The 21,125-nt window shown below is 37.2% G+C and overlaps 3 protein-coding genes across 5 annotated transcripts; 2 read left to right on the plus strand and 1 right to left on the minus strand.

Annotated features, from left to right (window-relative positions):
* The first annotated feature begins 10,298 nt into the window (after window positions 1-10,298).
* LOC133807213 (RNA polymerase sigma factor sigB) lies at window positions 10,299-14,211 on the plus strand. Of its 2 annotated transcripts, none has more exons than XM_062245395.1 (7): window positions 10,299-10,631; window positions 10,937-11,112; window positions 11,223-11,822; window positions 12,662-12,892; window positions 13,013-13,153; window positions 13,380-13,580; window positions 13,671-14,211. In XM_062245395.1, the coding sequence occupies exons 1-7, from the start codon at window positions 10,523-10,525 to the stop codon at window positions 13,950-13,952; spliced, it is 1,740 nt and encodes a 579-aa protein (XP_062101379.1). In that variant the 5' UTR covers window positions 10,299-10,522; the 3' UTR covers window positions 13,953-14,211. The 2 variants fall into 2 exon arrangements, with proteins under 2 accessions (XP_062101379.1, XP_062101380.1); XM_062245396.1 differs by having other exon boundaries at window positions 10,300-10,631; window positions 10,937-11,094.
* A 300-nt stretch (window positions 14,212-14,511) lies between these two features.
* Window positions 14,512-17,689, plus strand: LOC133807214 (chromo domain-containing protein LHP1). Of its 2 annotated transcripts, XM_062245397.1 has the most exons (6): window positions 14,512-15,079; window positions 15,188-15,213; window positions 15,341-15,427; window positions 15,511-16,266; window positions 17,195-17,255; window positions 17,358-17,689. In XM_062245397.1, exons 1-6 carry the CDS (start codon window positions 14,756-14,758, stop codon window positions 17,403-17,405), a joined length of 1,302 nt encoding a protein of 433 aa, XP_062101381.1. In that variant the 5' UTR covers window positions 14,512-14,755; the 3' UTR covers window positions 17,406-17,689. The 2 variants fall into 2 exon arrangements, with proteins under 2 accessions (XP_062101381.1, XP_062101382.1); XM_062245398.1 differs by lacking the exon at window positions 15,188-15,213 and having other exon boundaries at window positions 14,947-15,079.
* Window positions 17,690-18,677: 988 nt separating this feature from the next.
* Window positions 18,678-19,673, minus strand: LOC133807216 (large ribosomal subunit protein uL3c). The gene has a single exon (XM_062245399.1). The coding sequence runs from the start codon at window positions 19,590-19,592 to the stop codon at window positions 18,783-18,785; it is 810 nt and encodes a 269-aa protein (XP_062101383.1). The 5' UTR covers window positions 19,593-19,673; the 3' UTR covers window positions 18,678-18,782.
* Between the last annotated feature and the right edge of the window lie 1,452 nt (window positions 19,674-21,125).

Raw genomic sequence — 21,125 nt, forward strand, 5'->3', positions numbered from 1 at the left:
TACAAACTTAACATTTTAACAAAATAGCTATTCCTTTTGACCAAATTTTTTAATCCTAAGCTGAATCACGTTTAGTTGCACGTTTATGGCAAATAACTTGATTAGCAAGCCTAGCACTATTTAAAATACACAATGTAATAGTCTTGTCTATCCAGGGCGTTACAACTTAGTATCAGAGAGTGCTAAGGTTAAGGGTTCTTGAAGACTGGATGGGCATGTACACTCGCCACTAAAGACAAGCTCGACTCAGGGTTTGGTAACTATTTACTTGGTTATATGTTTAACAACTTAAATAGGATATAAATGCCTTATCTGACTGCCTTATTAGGTAGCATAGGATATTATGATAGGGCCTAGCCCTTGACTGTTGCATGATTGATAAAGACGTGCTTATTAACATTGACATAGCTTGTGAATGCAAAGGAAACGCTTATTAGCGATTTTATATGGACATGTAGGTCAGGACACGCTCATTAGCGTTGTCATAGATACATGTATGCCAGAAAATGTTTATTAACATTGTTATTTGGTTATGAATGTCAGAAAGTGCTTATTAGCACCATGCTTGGATATGAATATGAATCTACATGCTTATTAGCATGTCTGTTGAATGTGGATAATTATTTGTTTAGTCTTGGACCGTGAGGCGGCAAGAGGTTTAGTTATTACTACCTAACTGACCGAATTGATTATTGCAGCAAGGTATAAGCTTCGAAGTATGCTTCCAAGGTAGATAGAGTCATCAGCTGGCCAGGAAGAACAGGGCCAGAATGATAGACAGGGTTAGATCCCTCCGCCTATTCCTGAGAACTGGCAGCAAGTGCTTGCTGTTATGCAAGTTAGGCTATTGAGTCAGGAAGAAGAAATCCGCCTCTTGAGACAACAACAGGTTCCTGCAGGGAAAATTTTGCCAGAGGTACCACCTGTGATGGTGCCAATAGTATGTTATATTATTTTAAATAATATAATGTTAGATTAAATAATGTGACATAATGTGATTTGTCACACAAATGTGATTTGTCACTCCTTGTAACATATTATTGAGAATCACAAATTTGGACACATGTATGTGCCCAAATGTGACATATTTTGGAGTTACAAAAACAGTTACAAATTTGTAACTCCCAAATATTACCCAATAATGTGTAGAATTGATATTACACATTTTGATTTGAATTTCTCAAAGCCATAAGAGACATGGCTATTAAAGAAGTGATTTTAACTCCCATAATGTGTATGGAAGTTACAAAATCAAGCGGGAATGAATTTGGAACGTTGTGACAAATTTGGAAAATTGGTTGCTGAAAAAACGTCTTGGGCCGCGGCCTGAGTTTTTCAGGCCGCGGCCCAAGAGGCAGAAAACATCATGGGCCACGACCCATGTTTTTCAGGCCGCGACCTGAGCAGCTGACATCATTTTCCAAACTTCAGTTTTTTCTAATTTTGAACGTTTCCAGCAGCCAAGTAACTCCCAAATCTCTATTTTAATTCCATAAACATCCAATTAATCATTGGCAACAGCCATGGGGGTTGGTGGAATTTGAAATTCAAAGGGTGTCTCAAAACTCTATAAATAGGAGCCTAATGCTCACTTGTAAGACACACCATTTTCCATCCACAAAGCACTTGGTTGGAAAATACACCATAGAGGCTTGATAATTCCAGAGAGTTATTTCCTAGAGAGATCCCTTAGTGCTTAGAGAATAGGGGGAAATAAGCTTTTGGACAAATGTTTTGAACCTTGTTTAAGTTGGTGATCCCCACTACTCTACACTTTGGTTGTGTGAGAGTTTGTTCTTTTTATTTGTTTTATTTTTATTCTTTTGATCTTGTTGATCTTATTTACTTGTATTATTATTATTTTGAGTTTGTAATCTTCTTCTTCTACATCTTTCTATTTACTTGTATTTTGAGCAATTGAGTTGTAATATTTATTTAATCAATATTATCTTGTCTATTGTATTTTGGCATAGAGTTGTATTTTGGTTTTTCTATATTTCTATTGAGTATAAAAATATATTCTCTAACAATCAAAAGCTTAATTTCCTTTTCAATGGAAGGAGAAACCATAGAGATCTTGTGAGGATCCAACTTTGAAAATATGGTAAGATAAGGTAATGTTCTTCTTTTGTTTTCTTAGAAGATCTAATGGTTTTCATATAGTGATAGAAATGAGAAGAAGAAATTTTATAAATGAGGTTCATTGTTTTCTAATCTCCTTTGTTTTTTCAAATGTAGTGGTTAGATTATAAGATAATTTAATATCTTGAGTTTTTGTTATATGTGACTAATGTGTAAATAATCTAGTAGATTATTGGGTAATATGATAGCATGTTATAGAATTGTCTTATTATGTGATAATGATAAATTATTAGAATAACAATCTTATGAGTTTTATATGACATGCATAAATATATTGATTTTGTGAATCAATAAAAATATGAAATCATATGTGTGTGTTTTTGTAATTTATGTTTACATATTTATAAAGAGCCATGTTAGTATGATATAAGTCATATGTGTTGACAATTATGTGAAATTATATTGAAATATAATCATGCAAATATTTGTGAGATGTTAATAGGTTTTATCCTATATTATTGTTAGCATGTGATTTGTGAATAAAAGAATTATTTGAGAATTTAAAAATTTTCTCATTTAAAAGATGAGCATCTCATTTTATGAGATAAGAAAAGATGAACCTAAGGGGGTTACATCTTTTAATAGTTGGGTCTTGCTATTGCAAAAAAAATGGATCAAGGTGGATTCAAAAATTGTGGGATGACATATTGACTCAATAAACTTGAAGTCTAGAGTGTGGTCAAATGAAATATATTTGAGAATTATTTAGTGACAATAATTCTTAAATATTCAATGCATCAATGAGGAGACATTGTAAAATTGGAGAAACAATTTTGAATCTTTACACCAATAGTGAATAGATTAAAGTGAACTTTATTCATTTTAGTTAAAGATGGTGATATGTTTAAACTAATCTCAAACAGGAGATAATTTTATACTAAAACATAAGAAATTAAAGTGTTTAAATAAATCAATGAGATTTTATTTTCTTTGATTTAAAGTGTTTAAAAAATTGACATCTTCAAATTGATTTTGATGAGAAAATCAATGGATGTAAAATTGGTGTTTTCAAAAGAATCTCAAAGAGACTCTTAAGAAATACACAAAAGTTATTTAAGTGATTTTGAGATTATTTAGACAACTAAAAGTGAAAATTAGTGATTATTTGTTTAAGAAATTTTCATATGACATTTGTGTTCACATATTTTATTTTGTGAAATATATAAAAGAAAGCAACAAAGTGAAGGTTATTTTCAAAGAAATGTGTCTTGCTTTTGCAAGTAAATAAATCAAGATAAACATTGAGATTTTTTATCTTGATCTATTGAGAGTTTATCATGTGGCTTAGAGGACTCATGATGAACTTTGAGAATCATGAGTCTAGATTTATCTTGGAGGATAAATGACTTAATTAAAATGAAGAAATTTCTTCTTAAAGGTGATTATCACTATGAAGTGTGGGGGTGATGCTCCAAAAGTTAATCAATTTATTTTGTTGATAATAATTGATTAATTCGGTCATCCTATAGGTGATTTGGAATTCCACATTCTAAATCACATTGGCTATATGTGTATAGAATGAACAAATCTAGTCATGCTTGGTGTCCAAAGTTATTGTTTATAATATTTTGATTCAAGAAGGAATCAATTTAAAACATAAAGGAGAATTATATAAACAAAGAGGTTTTTAGAATTAATATTCAAACGTTTATCTTAGATATTGAACTATAAAATAGTGGGGGAGTTGACTATGGTCAAAATCACTATTTTAAAGAGGTAACTATTTTAATCAAACTATAGCTAGCAACAAAGTTTGAATAAAAATAATGAGAGTGTCTAAGTATGCATACATGAGAAAAGAAATGATTCAAATGGAATCATTTCTACATCTCAAGGGATGAGACTTAGACTTCCTAAAGAGATTCACGGTTAATGGTAACCTATCTTAATACTAGTAACCAAACTAGTATTAGGTTCAATAGGTAATAACAAATCAATCAAGTGAATAGTAGTAGTACTTAAATTTTGTCCCATCTGAGACTGATAAGTTAGATGACTGATAAGTCCATCCCGGTCAGATGATTGATAAGTCCATCTCGGTCAGATGATTGATAAGTTCATCTCGATTAGATGACTAATAAGTCTATCTCAGTCAGATGACTGATAAGTCCATCTCGGTCAGATGACTGATAAGTCCATCTCGGTCAGATGACTGATAAGTCTATCTCGGAGGTCCTATACCCTCCTAGCCATGTGACGTGTAGGTCACCTTAACCTTTCTGGCTCTGGCTCTAAATAACTAGCCTTTAGACTAGATAAGTGCTTTTAGTTTTCATTGAACTTGAGGTCGGTCCGGCATTAATGCTCATGATGAGTCATTCAATGTTGATGTCGATTAGATCTAATCTTTTCGACTTGCGTTAAACACGCTAAAGCCATCCTTGACTCATAAGTCAATGCCATACGACCAGTGCTCAGTACTACTGCTGAACTTGACTAAAGAGTCACAGCTTCATAGTTAATACTGACACCATTGCTGATTCTGATTGATAAGTCAGTGCCATTCACAAGTGAGCAAGATTTGCTAAGCATTTGATATGCAATCAATGTCCACATTTAACACTCAACATGCCTCAATAATAACCATGCATGTCACATATGGGGTGCAGTTTTCTTACCTTTGGTCCAAGCACAGGTTACCAATAAATGAGCCACAAGCACGATCCTGATTCCAATCCCCTAGCGATAACCTAGTCACAACCATAATATAAAACCTCATCAAAATGAGTAATAAAAGGTTCTCGGACCAAGATCTAGCCTCCGGGACGTCGAATCCCACTAAACCGGGTAGTAGGAACGATCCCGAGGCCTAAGGTTTGAGTTCCCACGTTCAAAACACCACTTTGGCCACAAATGCCCTCAAGCGTCGTGACCCCACCTCACTGAGCCACAGCCCCCATGGCCCTTCAGCACCACCGCTCACCTACACTAAGCTCGGGCCGTGGCGCCCAAGAATAGGGCTGCGACCCCACCTTGAAACCCAGCCAAAACCTCATTTTTACCATTTTAAAACCTTCCAAAAACCTACCCAAACATCTCCAAATTCCAAAATCAAAGTTCCCAAACATCCCCATGATCCAAAACCAACAAAACCCAAGCTTCAATTCAATCAAAAACTCATCAAAACACAAAATCCAATTCAAGCTTAAAAAATTTAAAAACTTAGAACTTAAAACTTGGATTACCTCCGATTGAGTTGTTTCCCAATTAAATCCTCCGACTAATAAGCTTCTAATCTTCCCTAGAATCGCTATGCATCGATCCTCGCTTGAATCCGAGTCCTAGAACTCAAGTTTCCTTTCGAAAATGTGATTGGGTGTCGAAAATGGAACTTTGAGGGAGAGAGAGAGAACGTTCTTTTTATATCTTAACAGGTTATCTCAATCTTAAGTAGCCTCAAGCAAATCCTAATGCTCAGGGTCCCAAAAACGCCCCCGGGGGTAAAATAGTCAAAACTTCTAGAATTTCCCTCTGATCTTACTAACTCCCAATTTATCATCAAATATTTATTCCCATTACCCAATAACCTGGTAATGTGATAAATATCCCTTGACTTACTCCGAGTCAAGAATAAATCCCGTTGTGACTTTCCCACTAGCTTACCTCGTAGGATCGTCTCGTGCTGAGTAACCCTAGCATAACCAAATAATAATGAAGCACCACACACATGCCATATATGTGCCAAATATCCCCAAAATGGCCAAAATATGAAAATCACCCAATTAATCAGAAATGGGTTCACATGCATATTTAATACACCTGAACATGCATATAATCGTTCAATTGCATAATAAATCAATTATGGCCCTCCCGACCTCCTAATCAAGGTCCTAAACCTTATTAGGAAATTTGGGTCATTACATACAGCCTCTAGACATCCCAGACTGGAAATGGGAGGACATCAACATGATTCGGTGTGCGTTATCATGGATTGATACACCAAATCAGTTCACTTCCTACCAGTGAGGATGACATATATAGTTGACCAATACGAAAACCTCTATGTGAGAGAGATAGTGCGCGTTCATGGGGCTCCAAGGTCGATTGTGTCAGATCGGGACCCCACATTTACTTCCAAGTTTTGGGGAAGTTTGCAGAAGGCTATGGGTACGCAATTAAAGTTCAGTACCGCTTATCATCCTCAAACATATGGACAATTTGAGAGGACGATACAAATATTGGAGGACATGCTGCGAGCATGTGTGCTGGACTTTGAAGGATCCTGGAGTAATTATTTGCCTTTGATAGAGTTTTCCTACAATAACAACTATCAGTCAACCATTGGGGTGGCTCCTTATGAGATGTTGTACGGTAGGAAATGTAGATTGCCCATTCATTGAGATGAGACAGGAGAAAGGAAATACTTGGGTCCTGAAGCAGTTCAGAGGACCAATGAGGCTATTGAGAAGATCAAAGCTCGGATGCTCGCTTCTCAACACAGGCAGACAAGTTATGCTGATCCGAAATGTAGGAATGTGGAGTTCCAAGTGGGAGACTATGTCTTCCTTAGAGTCTCACCATGGAAAGTGATGAGGAGATTTGGGAAGAAGGGCAAGCTGAGCCTTAGATTTGTTGGACCATTTGAGATCCTGGAGAGGATCGCTCAGGTGACCTATAGATTGGCCTTACCTCCGATACTGTTGGCCATACATAATGTGTTCCATGTTTTGACACTTCGGAAATATGTGTTAGATGTGACTCATGTGTTGTGTTACGAGGATCTGGAGCTTCAGGCAGATCTCTCCTATGAGGAACAACCAGTCCAGATACTAGACAAGAAGGACAAGGTCCTGAGGAACAAAACCATACCTTTAGTTAAGGTATTATGGAGGAACAACAAGGTCGAGGAAGCGACCTGGGAGCTGGAGGCAGATATGCAGAATTAGTATCCCGAGCTATTCAGGTAAAATTTTGAGGACAAAATTCCTATAAGGAGGGGATAGTTGTAACGTCCTAATTTCCCTAATAAGACTTAGTGCCTTGATTAGGGGGCCAGGAGGGCAATAAGTGATTTTAATGCATTATTATGTGATTTTAATGCATGATTATATGAATTATGTGAGTTAAATTATTATATGACTGAATTGGCATGTATGTGGGTCTGTTTCTTATTAGATTGACATTTTAGTAATTTTGGCCCGTTGAGAGCATAATTGTATAATTGTATGTATATGGATCGACACCACATTATTATGTGGATTTGTTTGAGTTATTCGACACGACGTGATCCTAGGGAGCAAGTTAGTGGTTTAGTCATAACGGGGTCAAATACCGGGCTCGGGGTGAGTCTAGGAATAATTTGGTAATTTAGTACATTACTGGGATTGATCGGGTAATGGGAAATTATTTGGTAATTATTTGAGGATATTAGAAGTAACAGAAATTATAAGGCGTTAATTATGATTAACAGGTTATGTGACAAAAGACCAAAGTGCCCTTGAGGGCATGTGATGACTAAGCTTAAGGCAAAGGGGTATTTGGGTCATTTGTGCCAAACATAGAGACTTAGCCACTAACTCCTTCAGCAGCAAGAAACCCCAAAAATAGAACAACACAATCAGCTCTTTCTCTCCCCTTACATTTCTCCTCCTCTCTCTCTCTATCTTGGACTGATTTTTGGAGGAAACTAGAGAATTTCATAAGCTAAGGCTTGGGAATTGAAGGCTTGAGTTAGGGGTGGATTATTTGCAGCTAGGGGATTAAATTCCTCACTATGGTAGGGTTGTAAACCTTGTGTTTGATTGATGTTCTGTTTTGGTTTTGGGTGTTCTTGAGCTTTGAAGCTCAAGGTTTTGGATTTGAGTTTTTGGTAGGGTTTTGAGTGAGTTTGAGATGGGTTTTGTTGTTGGTTTAGTGTTGATGATGTTCTGGAACTGAAGTGTAGATTTGGGTATGGCTTCGGTTGGTTTTTGGTAAGGTTTGGCTGAGGAAAAAAAAGGGCAAACTGGGTTCGTAGGGTCGCGCCGCGACTCGTGTGAACCCAGGGCGCAGGGGGTTTTGTTTGGGGTAGGCGCGCCGCGACCCTCAGGGTCAAGTCGCGACCCATGTCCTGGGTTCCTGGCAAGGGCTCTCTGTTTTCTTAGGCGCGCTGCGACCCTTAGGGTCAAGTTGCGACCCACATAGACAATTTTGGGCAAGTTAGGTTTTGAGTGACGGGAACTCAAACCTAAGGGCTCAGGATCGATTCTACTACCTAGTTTAGTAGAATTCGAGGTCCCGAAGGCTAGGACTCAGTCTGAAAGACTTTATTTACTTGGCATTGATGAATATCATTTATTTGGTTATGACTAGGGTACCGCTAAGGCTCGGGAAAGGATCGTGCTCGAGGGTCATTCTTATTATATGTTACACTCGGACCTGAGGTAAGAAAATTACACCCGATACATGATTTACGTTATTAGGGCTTGGCTCGGTTGTTAAATATGGATTGGATTAGGGCTTGGGCCTCTGTAAATGTGCATGATTATGATTATGATTATGCCTATGATTGTTTGATTAAGCATGTTGAATGCTCTGTATCTGGATATTTGTTATATAATAAATGCTTGCATTATTAGATTGAGAAAGGCTTGACTTATGAGTCAAGGACGGCATAGTGCTGAGCGGTGGTCGAAAAGCATTGACTTATAAGTCAAGGACAAAAATAGCGCGCTGAGCGCTGGTCGTTTTGGTTAAGCCTAATCAAAGGCGCTTCATACGCTTGTCCGACCCAATGGTCGTGGAAAACTAAAGCGCTAGGTACGCTGGGCCAACTCCAAGCTGGTTATACTCTGGATAAGGCAACGGGCCCCGGGGTGATTTATTAGTCCCATATCCTAGGGCATTGGGCCCTAGTCTGACTTATTAGTCAGTTAATTAGAGCACCTGGCCCCATATGACGCAATAGACATTTATATGAATGGTATGCATGCATGGGCAGGGTTATTACTGCTAGACATGCTTATCATGATTTGGTAACGTGTTATTAACTGCTTATGAGCATGTTTAAGTTTTCTTGCTGAGCCTTGCCTCATGGGTGTTATGTGGTGCAGGTAAGAGGAAAAGGAAGCTGGACCAGCCATGAGTTGGAGAGCTTCGGTGGCGACGTGTACATATGCGGCTGCTCGACCACCACGGCCAGGGTTTCTCAGAGGAACTGGGATCAAACCCTATTTTTGCCGCTTAGGTCGACTGGTTGTAATTACCCTTTTGGAACTGTAAACAACTTTGTAAACGTTATAATGGAATCCCATGTACAAAATTAATGATTTAACGAAATAACTATTCATTTTGACCAAAATTTTTAACTCTAAACCGTTAATTACGTTTAGTTACATGTTTATGGCCAAATGACTCGATTAGCGAGCGTAGCACTATTTAAAATACACAGTGTAATAGTCTTGGCTATCCAAGGTGTTACAACTTTGTATCAAAGCGTGCCAAGGTTAAGGGTTCCTGAAGACTAGCTAGGCATGTACACTCGCCACTAAAGACAAGCTCGACTCAAGGTTTGGTAACTATTTATGTGGTTATATGTTTAACTGCTTAAATAGGATATAAATGCCTTATTAGGTAGCATGAGATATTCTAATAGGGTCTGTCCCTTGACTGTTGCATGATTGATAAGAACGTGTTTATTAGCACTGACATTGCTTGTGAATACAAATGAAACACTTATTAGCATTGCTTTATGGACATGTAGGTTAGGACAAGCTCATTAGCGCTGTCATTGATACATGTATGCTAGAAAATGTTTATTGACATTGTTAGTTGGTTATGAATGTTAGAAAGTGCTTATTAGCACCATGTTTGGATATGAATATGAATCAACATGCTTATTAGCAAGACTGTTGAATGTGAATGATTATTTGTTCAATCTTGGATCGTAAGACGGCAAAAAGCTTAGTTATTAATACTTAAGTGGCCGAATTGATTATTGTAGCAAGGTATAAGTTTGGAAGTATGCTTCCAAGGCAGATAAAGTGAATTGTAAAAAAAATTCCTATATAAATATAACTATGTTAAGGATTATTTATCATATTCCCAAGTTGTCCAATTGGCAATTGGACATGCTCTTCTTACTTCTTAGGGTTATTCAACTTTAATTGTAGAATGTAAAACGACGTCGTGGGTGCGGTGCAATTGGATATATGTGCGTGTGGGACTGACTGGTCCAAATTGAGAGTTGAGGGGTTCTATTATGAGATGAGACGACAGCGAGTACTTCTTCTTCTTCTTCCTGTTCTTCTTATCCGTTAGACAAGATAACGGTGGAGCACCGGAGACTGGAGATTCATCATTCTTCTTCTTCTTCTTCTTCTTCTTCTTCTATGCAGAAACATTACGATTATAACTTCAGTGGTGGGTTTGCTATATAGCAGTAAAAAGAGGAAGACGAAGCATGTCTTGTCTATTGCCACAGTTCAATTGCAAACCGGATACATTCTCCGCCCAAAAGCATGCCTTCAGAACCCACTCTTTTCCCACTAATCCCAATTCCCATCTCCCTCGTAAGTGCTTTTTTCATTCTATATGCATATCTACCTTTACAGTAGTCACTTTCACACCTCAAGGAATAACCTTTAATTCAACCCACATACATATATTTATATTTATCTAATTTTGATTTTGATTTTGACCCAATCAATATCCATTCCTTTCTGGGAATTTCTCATTTTATCTCAGTTACCTCTTACCTGCAAATGCAATATGACTCAGTCTCATTATTACTGACACTTAAGCCTATAAAGATTTTTTTTTTTTTACAATTTGCATCATGTTAACTAATTAATCTTGACATGGTTGCATTATGCAGCAAAATCTAGAGATCCGGGCTCTTCCTGGCCACAATGTGTTTTATCCACTCCCTCTTCCTCAACCTCTACTGTTCTTAGCGTGGACAAACTCAGATTGCCTTCCTTGGAAGCTAACTCTGAATCCATCGCTGCAAATAGACCCTGGACCTATACTGAGGTGAAATTCTTGTTTAATGTATTTCAATATATTATGTTCACTAAATTGCTCTTCCATTTCTCCTTAGTACTCACATTTTTATTGCATAGGTTAATGTTGTAATGTTTGAGTAACTTTTGTTTCTGCAGACAAACTTTCAAGCAACTTTAGCCACAGAAACTCTTCTTACCAGTGAGGAGGCTGTAATAGCTGCCGCCGCTGCTGAAGCTGTTACTCTTGCAAAAGCAGCTGTGAGGGTTGCAAAGGATGCAGCTCTGCTAGTGAAAACTCCTGCAAAACAACCAAGTACTTCTGTAGTTTCTTCAGAAGCTAGTCATTGGGATTTTAAGGGTGTTCAGAATACGAAAACAACACAAGCTGCTATATTAGGAGATTCTGTGGGAAGTGAGATTGCTCTGGTGGAAGATCACTCCCTGAAATGTGCTACTAATGAATCTGATTTTGAGGAACCAACATGTGAAGAACTTCAAACACTGCAGGAACAGCTCTCTAGTAGCACCGCTGTTAGATCAAATCGCCAAACTGAAAGGAAGGCTAGAAGAGACAGAGCAGCAGAGAAGGCTGCTGCAAATGTTGTCTCTGTGAAATCTGGCTCTAACAGCAGAAGAAAGCGTGTTTCTTTACAAGATGTAGACCATTCTGATCCATTGCGTTACTTGAGATCAACTACCAGCTCTTCTAGGCTTCTTACTGGAACTGAGGAAATTGAGCTATCAGAAGGAATACAGGTGTGACTATATTTATCAGTTATTATCTATTTGAGGATATTGGAATCATTTCCTTGTTCAGCTATTGTTTTCATTGGTTCTTATTTATAAAAAAAATACTTATTAATGAAATTAATTTTCGTAAAATCAGGTTTATAGGATAGCTTCTTGTTATGAGAAAGCAATTATTGCAGAGCAAGGGGCTTGATCTTGTAGTTCTGTATGATTATTTATAAACATGAAATGTGAGGTAATTTAAAGCACTTGAATGCTATTGGTAAATTTGTGATGCTTTCTGAGCTCACAAATAATTCTTTTCCAGCTATTAGCTGGCCATGCAAGCATCATTATTGTGCTACAGGGAAGTTGGTTGCTTCATATTTTTCAAAGGATATAGTATTTGAATGTAGGGATTCATTATTTTTATTGATTTAACATAGCCAATATGTATGTGTTCATGAGGCTAAAAATAATTATGACATTCTCTTAGAATTGTTTAATGAAAAAAAGGTATCTGTGGAAGTTTGTAGATCAATTCTTGCATTTCCTTTGAGCACTAGAGAAAAGCTTTAGGTTGGTAGTTTTCCTTCAATATACCATTAGAGTAATATACATGTTTATAGGAAGCTTTTAAGTCATTCATTAATTCTAATTGCTACTAGGCTTTTGCTGGGTTCTAGCAAATTCCTGGAATATGTGAGCAAATTCTGAAAATATTGTTAATTTCTGTAAACTTAGTCCTGTTGTTTTTAGTGGATGGGATACTTCATATTTTCGCAAGTAAGAAAGCTTAAAATTGTTGACCTCTTTAGAATTAGTTTCTGATATATGTCTTCATGTCTCTTTAAAACTTAATATAGGTACTCCTGAAACTAGAAAAGCTCCAGGAAGAGCTTGCAGAACGATGTGGCAGTCAGCCAACATTTGCACAATGGGCTGCAGCAGCAGGAATTGATCAAAAGACCTTGAGAAGGCGCATAAACTATGGCATTTTATGCAAAGACAAAATGATTAAAAGCAACATACGACTTGTCATATCAATTGCAAAAAATTATCAGGGAGCTGGGATGAATCTTCAAGATCTTGTTCAGGTATGTGTACTAATGTGAAAATGGAGGGTAAAAGAATTTTTAAAATTAAAGTCTTGACACTTTTTGTTATATTGTTTTTATATGTTCTTACAAATATAAAATTTACTCCTTCATTTGTAGGAAGGATGTAGAGGCCTTGTAAGGGGTGCAGAAAAGTTTGATGCTTCAAAGGGCTTTAAGTTCTCCACTTACGCACACTGGTGGATTAAACAGGCAGTTCGCAAGTCTCTTTCTGATCAGTCCAGAACTATCCGCTTACCAGTCAGTTTTCTTTCCAATGCTACCTATTTTGTAGGGATGTTATTTAGTGCAATGGCCACCTTGGCCAGTGTTCATGATAGCGGTTCATTCATTCTAAATTATGCAATTTTCAGTTGTATTAGCATGAAGGAGAAAGTTTTATGCTAAATTCATAGATATTTTGTATATCTAAAAGCATAATTGTTTGATTCTTTTATTGATTCTTTCATGTTATTTGATGCAACAGTTCCACATGGTGGAGGCAACCTATAGAGTTAAGGAGGCAAGAAAGCAACTGTATAGTGAACATGGAAGACACCCTAATGATGAAGAAGTTGCAGAGGCAACCGGGCTGTCAATGAAGAGGCTTGCTGCTGTGTTATTGACGCCAAAAGCTCCTAGATCTTTGGAGCAAAAGATTGGGATCAACCAGAATCTTAAACCATCGGTGGGGCCTTGTCTTAATTCTACATAGTTTATGGTAAACTTGTTGGGGTTCGGTATTAATCTCTGTTGGGCTGTGTGTTCTGTTGTCCAGGAAATAATATCAGATCCTGATGCAGAAACTTCAGAGGATGTGCTGACTAGGCAATTCATGAAACAGGACTTAGAAAAGGTACTGGATAGTCTCAATCCTAGGGAAAAGCAGGTCATCAGATGGAGATTTGGAATGGAGGATGGAAGGATGAAGACATTGCAAGAAATTGGTGAGCTGATGGGAGTGAGTAGGGAGAGAATAAGGCAAATTGAATCATGTGCATTTCGAAAACTGAAGAACAAGAAGAGGACCAAACATTTACAGCAGTATGTTCTTCCATAGCAAGACAAGACTACATTTACATAACTGGGGTCTGGGGCCTCATCCCATTTGATGAAGACATCATCACAAATTTTTTTTACCTCGTCCATTTTCTGGTGTAGAAATTTAGATTTTACGGTATCAGAGAGCACTTGTGTATAAATTATTATTTTTCCCCCTTTGAAATCAGGCATTTCCCCATATTTTTTTAATGTACTGGTAAAAGGCAAAGACACTGAGAATGGAAGTTGAAATTGCAATTTATATTTCAAATGAAAAATTTGTTTGAAAATAGAATGGATATGAGAAATGAGAATGAAGCTGAAACAGCAGCATTTGTTTGTGCTTGATAAACCAAAACCAAGAGGCTTATCTGGCTTCTGTTCAAGCAAACCATTCTTTCTTTTCTAATGGATATGATCGCATAACTAAACTACAAGACACAATTAATTGCACAATCTAGCTCCCTCAAGTCAAATTAATATGTAATAAACATAATTAATCCCTTTTACTTACCTCTTTGCTGAATCAAGCATATATAATTTACACTACTTAATCATATCCAGAAAAAGAAAAGACAAGAAAAAAAGAAAAGAAAAAGGACAGAGCCTTTATACATTTAAATTTTTAGTTTTAGGTAGAGAGAGAGAGAGAGAAATCTCATGACTTAAAAACCAGAGGTTTTTTCATATCTGCTTAAAACACACACAACATCTCACCGTTTGATTTCAGGTGTGTTTGTTTGGGGGGTTTTTGGGGTTTAGACATTTTAGAAAGAGAAAGAGACAAGAGTCGAGAAAGAAGGAGAAAGAAGAAGAAGAAGCATGAAAGTGAAGGGAGGAGGGAGGAGAAAGAGCTGGGACTCAAATTTAGGCGGAGATTCCGACACTAACCCAACACCCAATGGCTCCTTGTCTCAGCCCGACCCTTCTCTTTTCCCTCTTTCTCTTGAACAGCAAGATGCCCATCTAAAACTCGACGATGCCCAGCCCCAACCGGATACTCAAGATGCTGAAAACAACGAAGACGAGGACGATGAAGACGAGGACGAAGCTGATAATGATGATGCTAATGAAAACACTGAGCGTCCCAAGCTTGACGACGGCTTCTACGAAATCGAAGCCATTCGCCGTAAAAGGGTCCGCAAGGTACTTTTTCTATACCCTTCTCTTCAATACTTTCGTGGGTTTGCTTTACTTTCTTGATTATCCCTAAAAGTCTTTTCCTTTGTTTTCCAAAACAAAAACCAACAATAGGGTCAGCTTCAGTACCTCATCAAATGGTGCGTATCCCAACCCTCTTCCTCCTTCTCCTTTTACTTAACTTTGCATTTCTTGTTCTTTTACCTGTATATGTCAAATCTAATCTGTTAATGGAATATTTGTACTTAACGTTATTTCCTTTGTAAGGCGTGGTTGGCCAGAGACAGCTAACACCTGGGAGCCTTTGGAGAATCTCCAGTCATGCTCTGATGTTATTGAGTCATTTGAAGAGAGGTATTATATGTTATTGTCGAGAATAAGTTGCTAAAAGGGTCAACATTCTTTTTATATCAATTTTTTTTTGGTTTCATTTTAAGCTTGCAATCCGGAAAGCATAGGAAGCGGAAGCGCAAGCATGGGACTCCTCATTCTCAGTCCAAGAAGAGACACCAACGTTCGACAGTTGCTCCCTTCAATGGCACAGGCTTGGAAACCACTGATATGGACAAATCCACAACAGCCCTCGACAATTTGAGCCTTGCTGAGATTTCTGCTCTCCCACATGAAGAATATGTTGGGGATGTCATTGTCAACAACAGCGAGGCATTCAAGAAGTTCAATGTTGAAAATGGTCTCATGAATGCTTTCCCCAAAAATAGTGGAAGGAAAGATGGAAATGAGTATGATCCAAAACTTAGTGAGCTTAAAACAACCTCTACTAGCAATGCAGATAAACTGGGCGTACAATATCAAGAACCACAGGCTCCGGAAGGCAATGGCCCTACAGAAGGAATTCCCCAGGTGCATTGCGTGGAAACTGTTCAGAACAATCGCAGTATGGGAGCTAAGAGAAGAAAGTCTGGTTCTGTGAAGAGGTTTAAACAAGATTCGCCTTTATGTGAAGCTCCTGTTATGCAAAATATAACAATTGGAACCAGCATTCTCCCCGGCAGCAGAATTGAACTACTAGGGACAGAAAATCTCACTGTTGGTGGGGAAAATCCAAGTCACGATAATAGGGTTGATGAATTAGAAAATGCATTGTGTATAACCAAGATTATCAAACCAATAGGCTATTCAGCTTCTGTGACAAACAATATCCAGGATGTGTCAGTGACTTTTATGGCCATGAGGTATGTCATTGAATTACTTTAAGTTCTTTCTATTAACTTTCTACATATAACTGTAAATGATTGAGTTTGAAAATAATTTGTACCTTGCATCATTACGTATTTATGCATGCTTTATTGGATGTCATTATGCCTCCCTTAAAATTTGAGTGAAGCCCTTGTTGGAACTCTCATGCTACTTAACACTCTTTTACATTTTTCCAGGCGTATAAACTATTGTCACATGATCACATCCCTCTGGACTCTTTCTAGATTTTATAAACCCTTTAATAATTGGTCTTGAAGTATTTTAAGTTATTAAGGCATTTTTTTAAGTGGAGCTCTTTTGGGTTTCACGTGCTCTTCTCTCTTACCGTACACAGAACTTAGTCTTCCTTCTTTTTTTTTTTGGGAACAACTCATGTCACCTTTTAACAAGGGTCATTCTTGCTAGGTAATGTTTTTAGTGTGGTTATGTTATCTTCTTATTCTTAACGTTAAGATCCTAATTGATTTTTTTTTTTTTTTGTAGTTTATGTACGCCTCTTGTTTAATATGTGGACCAGTGAATTTAACTTTCCTCGGGTTGGGATTTATTATGTTATGCCTAATAGAGTATTGATTATTATGAACTAACTTTTTTGCACTTGTGTCACTTGAAAAGAAAGGGGCCAATGATCATTTTGGGTCACCATGGTATGTGTTAGCACATTTTGCTACTTGTATTGTACTCTATTGTGGATACTCCAATCAGAATTGAAAGGTCATACATACACTCGACATTCGTTTTTCTGAAGACATAAAAATATGATTTTCTTTTGCTTTTTTTACTTTCAGTGTCGAGTAAGCATTAATATATATTATATATGTGAAGTTGTGAACACCAATGGGTACTGTGGCTCTCTTTATTTGCATATACGTGTTTTCCTCAACATTGTTGCCTTTTTTACAGGTCGGATGGAAGAGAGGTGATGGTGGATAACAAGTTCCTTAAGGCCAATAACCCACATCTGGTAATCAATGTTTTATATTTATTACTTCATGTTGTCAGTATGGTAGTCATCACTACCTGGCTGCTTCTACTATTGTTCTCATTTTCTCTTATTCATCTCCAGTTGATCAACTTTTACGAGCAGCATCTCCGATACACCGCTACATTGTGATTCAACAAGTATATGCAGATCATAAGCAATTTCGATCTTCAACTTGTTTGCTGTTAGCTTTATACAGTTCCTTCCTAGTATTGTAGTTGCAGGAGATGCTGAAGTTCAACAAATGTAGTTATCAGTGTAAAAACCAAGTAATATATATGATGAAACTAGGGTTCATACCAGTGTCAATCTGCCCATTATCTCATTTTGGTTTCTCATATGATGACTAGAGATTATTTTCGGATCTTAACATGAGAATGAAAATGATTTAGAAAGTATACTTTACTGTTTCAAAAGTTCACAGTACACTCACAATAGTTCTTGTAAAGTTGTGAAGTTCCTCTTCTTAATATCTTGGTCTTGGTAGTACAAGAAAGCTGCTTAACAGTAAGACGTGGGAATTCCATCATACGTGGAGTCAAAAAAAAAAATATTTTGATTTTCATATTCGAGAATTTGACTTTTCATGCATATTTGGTTGCAATTCAACAGCAAAATGTGACGGCATCTATCACTTGGCAACAAGATTTGGTTCTATAATTTTCTTTCTTGTTCATCTTCTTTGGTATCCAAAGAATTAAACTTATCTGGTCTGTATTTTTTAAATGTGATATCAGTGTCGTTTATGTTAAAAAAGTCTCGATTAAACAACTAATGTACCTGACATAATTAAATATATTTGAACAAGTCTTTTTTTCTCAGGTGGGTTATGCATAATTGTGGACTCTTTTTTGTTTTTGTGGTTGGCTGCCAGTTTATGACTAACAAAAGAGTTGTATTAGTGACTAGAGTCGTTGGCTTAGCTCAACTAACCACATCAGATTTATAAATAACATAAGAGACTGTTGTTGTTAGAGTCATCTCAGCTCAGAATTCCAATGGGAGAAAGAGGGCCTTCACCATTGGTACCGTTCCTATTGGTGGGAGTGTTGGGAATGGTTATTTTTGGACCCTTCTTACTATCTCTTTGGGAGACTGTAATAGTGCCTCTATTAGAACTGGGATCAGTCCTTGCTATGGTAATACTTCTTTTAGTTTTAGTTGTACACTTGAATTCAACCTTGTTTCCCAAACTTGGAGTTGGACTTGGGATGTCGATGTCATCATTCTCCTCTGCCTCTGCACCAGCCTCTGCTTACGATGGCGATGGGTTTGGGTTTGGGTTTGGAATGGGAAGCTTTCTTTTACTACTGCTCTTTTTGCTTCTCTATAGGCTTTTCTGAGGCCATATATTATGCTAAGTCTCTCCTAGTATAGATAGATGTATACATATGTATAAGAATGTAACACTGACAATAGAAAATATTATCAACTATGAATTCTCAAAATGTTATACAAGCAAGAAAATTGGAAGAAATTTGAAAAGAAGGAAAGAAAGAAAGAAAAAAATTAATTCTTGGGAATGTTTAAGCCAACAATCTTAGCAGGTGTAATCCTGAGAAGATTACCAGGCTTTCCAGGAAGAGCGCCTTTGATCATGACAACATTGAGTTCCTTATCAATCTTTACGATTCTGAGCTTTCGAATCTTACGCTTAGTCCCTCCCATTCGACCAGGCATCTTCTTCCCCTTGTACACTCTCCCAGGAGTGGTTCCAGCTCCAATGGACCCCAGAGCTCTATGGCTCTTCGACCCATGAGTCATCAGACCCCTTTTGAAGTGATGCCGCTTGATACCACCCTGGAATCCCTTCCCAATCGTGGTCCCGGAAACATCGACCAGATCCCCTTCCTTGAACAGCTCCTCCAACACCAGCTTCTGGTTCGCCTCGAACCCCTCCACCGATTGCAGCCGGAACTCCTGCAAATGGCGCATAGGGATGGCCCCGGCCTTCTCCAGATGGCCCATCTCCGGCTTTGTGAGCTTGCGGTCGCGTACGCGGCGGTAGCCCACCTGGACGGCGTCGTATCCGTCGGTGGCCTGGGTCTTGACCTGGGTGACAATGTTGCCTTCCTTGAAGCCGACGACGGTGACGGGGACGACCTTGCCGTCGGCCTCGAAGAAACTCATCATGCCTAACTTGGTGGCCATGAGTCCGATGCCGGCCTCCACGCTCATGGTGACTTTGGACGACGTCGTTTTGAGGTGAAGCTTGGGAGGAGGGCCGAGGAAGGAAGAACGCAGAGTGAAATTGGAATTGGGTTTGTTGATGAGAGTACCGATTGAAAAGGAAATGGTGGAGGACATCGTCGTCGACATCGTCGTCTTCTTCTTTGTTAAGACTCCAAACAGAGACTCAGCTCAGTAGAGCAGAACAATCACTCTGCGCTTTCTTTATCTTATCCTATTCTATTCTTCTTCTTTCCTCTATCTGTATTTTGTGGATTTTGGGCCTCCACAAAGCCCAATACCCTCATTCTTTGTTATTGGGATTATATGGGGAAAAATTACGTAGGATATGGAATTTTTTTCTTTTCTTTTCATAAAATATGAACATTTTAAAAAATTTCTTAATATATGGCTTTTTTCTAACTTAAGTTAATTATCTGGAAAAGTATTTCCATATTTTTAAGTTTATTTTGAAATAAAGCCATATTTTATTAATTAGTTTAGTGTTTAGGGATTTGTATTATTTTTTGGGATTTTTTTTGTCATTTCACCTAAGTTTTAAAGGATATTTTTGTAATTTTATGTGTTATTTTATTTCATTTTTTTTACTTAACGTCATTTTTTTTCAAATAATTGTTGGTTCCAGATTATGTTACCTTCAGAAGTAACCTGATATATTATTTATAGATTAGGTTACCTTCAATAGTAACATGGTACATTTGTTCCATAATAGATTTGCACGTTTGGTTCTAGGCTACTTTTAGGTGATTTTGTTGTTATTTACATGTATTTGATTATTTTTTTTTTTTATACACCATTTTACCTTATTAGGCAAAAAAGTCAAGAAATCGAGTGAGTGTATTTTTCACCACCAAGTTACTGTTTTCAAAATTCATTAAGAGTCACCATATTTGATCATATGATAATTTCAAGTTCCGAGTTACTCTAATAAAAAAAACAGGCAAAGAATCAAGTGACATGTTACTTTTTTTTTTCACTACCAGGTAACCTGTTTCAAAATCAATTAAGGCTCACATTGTTTCCAAAGTAACATAGTACTTGTATTATGAATGTATAAAAATGATATGTGTCTAAGTAAATTTAATGAATCATTTCCTTGTGTTTTTTTTTCTTGTGTGAAATCTCCATTGGTGGATTTCACAAGGCCGTGTGAACATGCTACTCTATCTTCTTGGAACCTTTTACATGTGCAAGTTTTCTCTTGAATGTTGATAGTAAATGTAATTTTTTCTTCAATAACTTGGAAAATAATGGTGTTGCATGGTAAGACTAATGTAACCTTTTACATTCAGTAAGTGTATTCAGAATAATGTAACCTAGTACAAAATATTATTCAATAATTTAGAGTACCAGTTACTTTATTTAAAAAAAATTTAAAATTATATTAATTCAGAATACCAGGTGACTTCATTAAGCTAAAAAGACAAAAGAATCAAGTTACAGGATACTTTTGTCACTACTAGGTTTCTTTTTGTCAAAATCAATTGAGGCTTAGCATATTTGATCAACAAATAATGCATGTACCAAGTTACTTCGTTAAGCTAAAAAAGACAAAGAATCAAGTTCTAGGTAACTTTTGTAACTACCAGGTTTCTTTTTGTCAAAATCAATTAAAGCTCAGCATATTTGATCAACAAAAGTTACTTCGTTAAACTAAAAAAG

The sequence above is a fragment of the Humulus lupulus genome, chromosome X (assembly GCF_963169125.1).
Source record: "Humulus lupulus chromosome X, drHumLupu1.1, whole genome shotgun sequence".
Classification (NCBI taxonomy): Eukaryota; Viridiplantae; Streptophyta; class Magnoliopsida; order Rosales; family Cannabaceae; genus Humulus; species Humulus lupulus.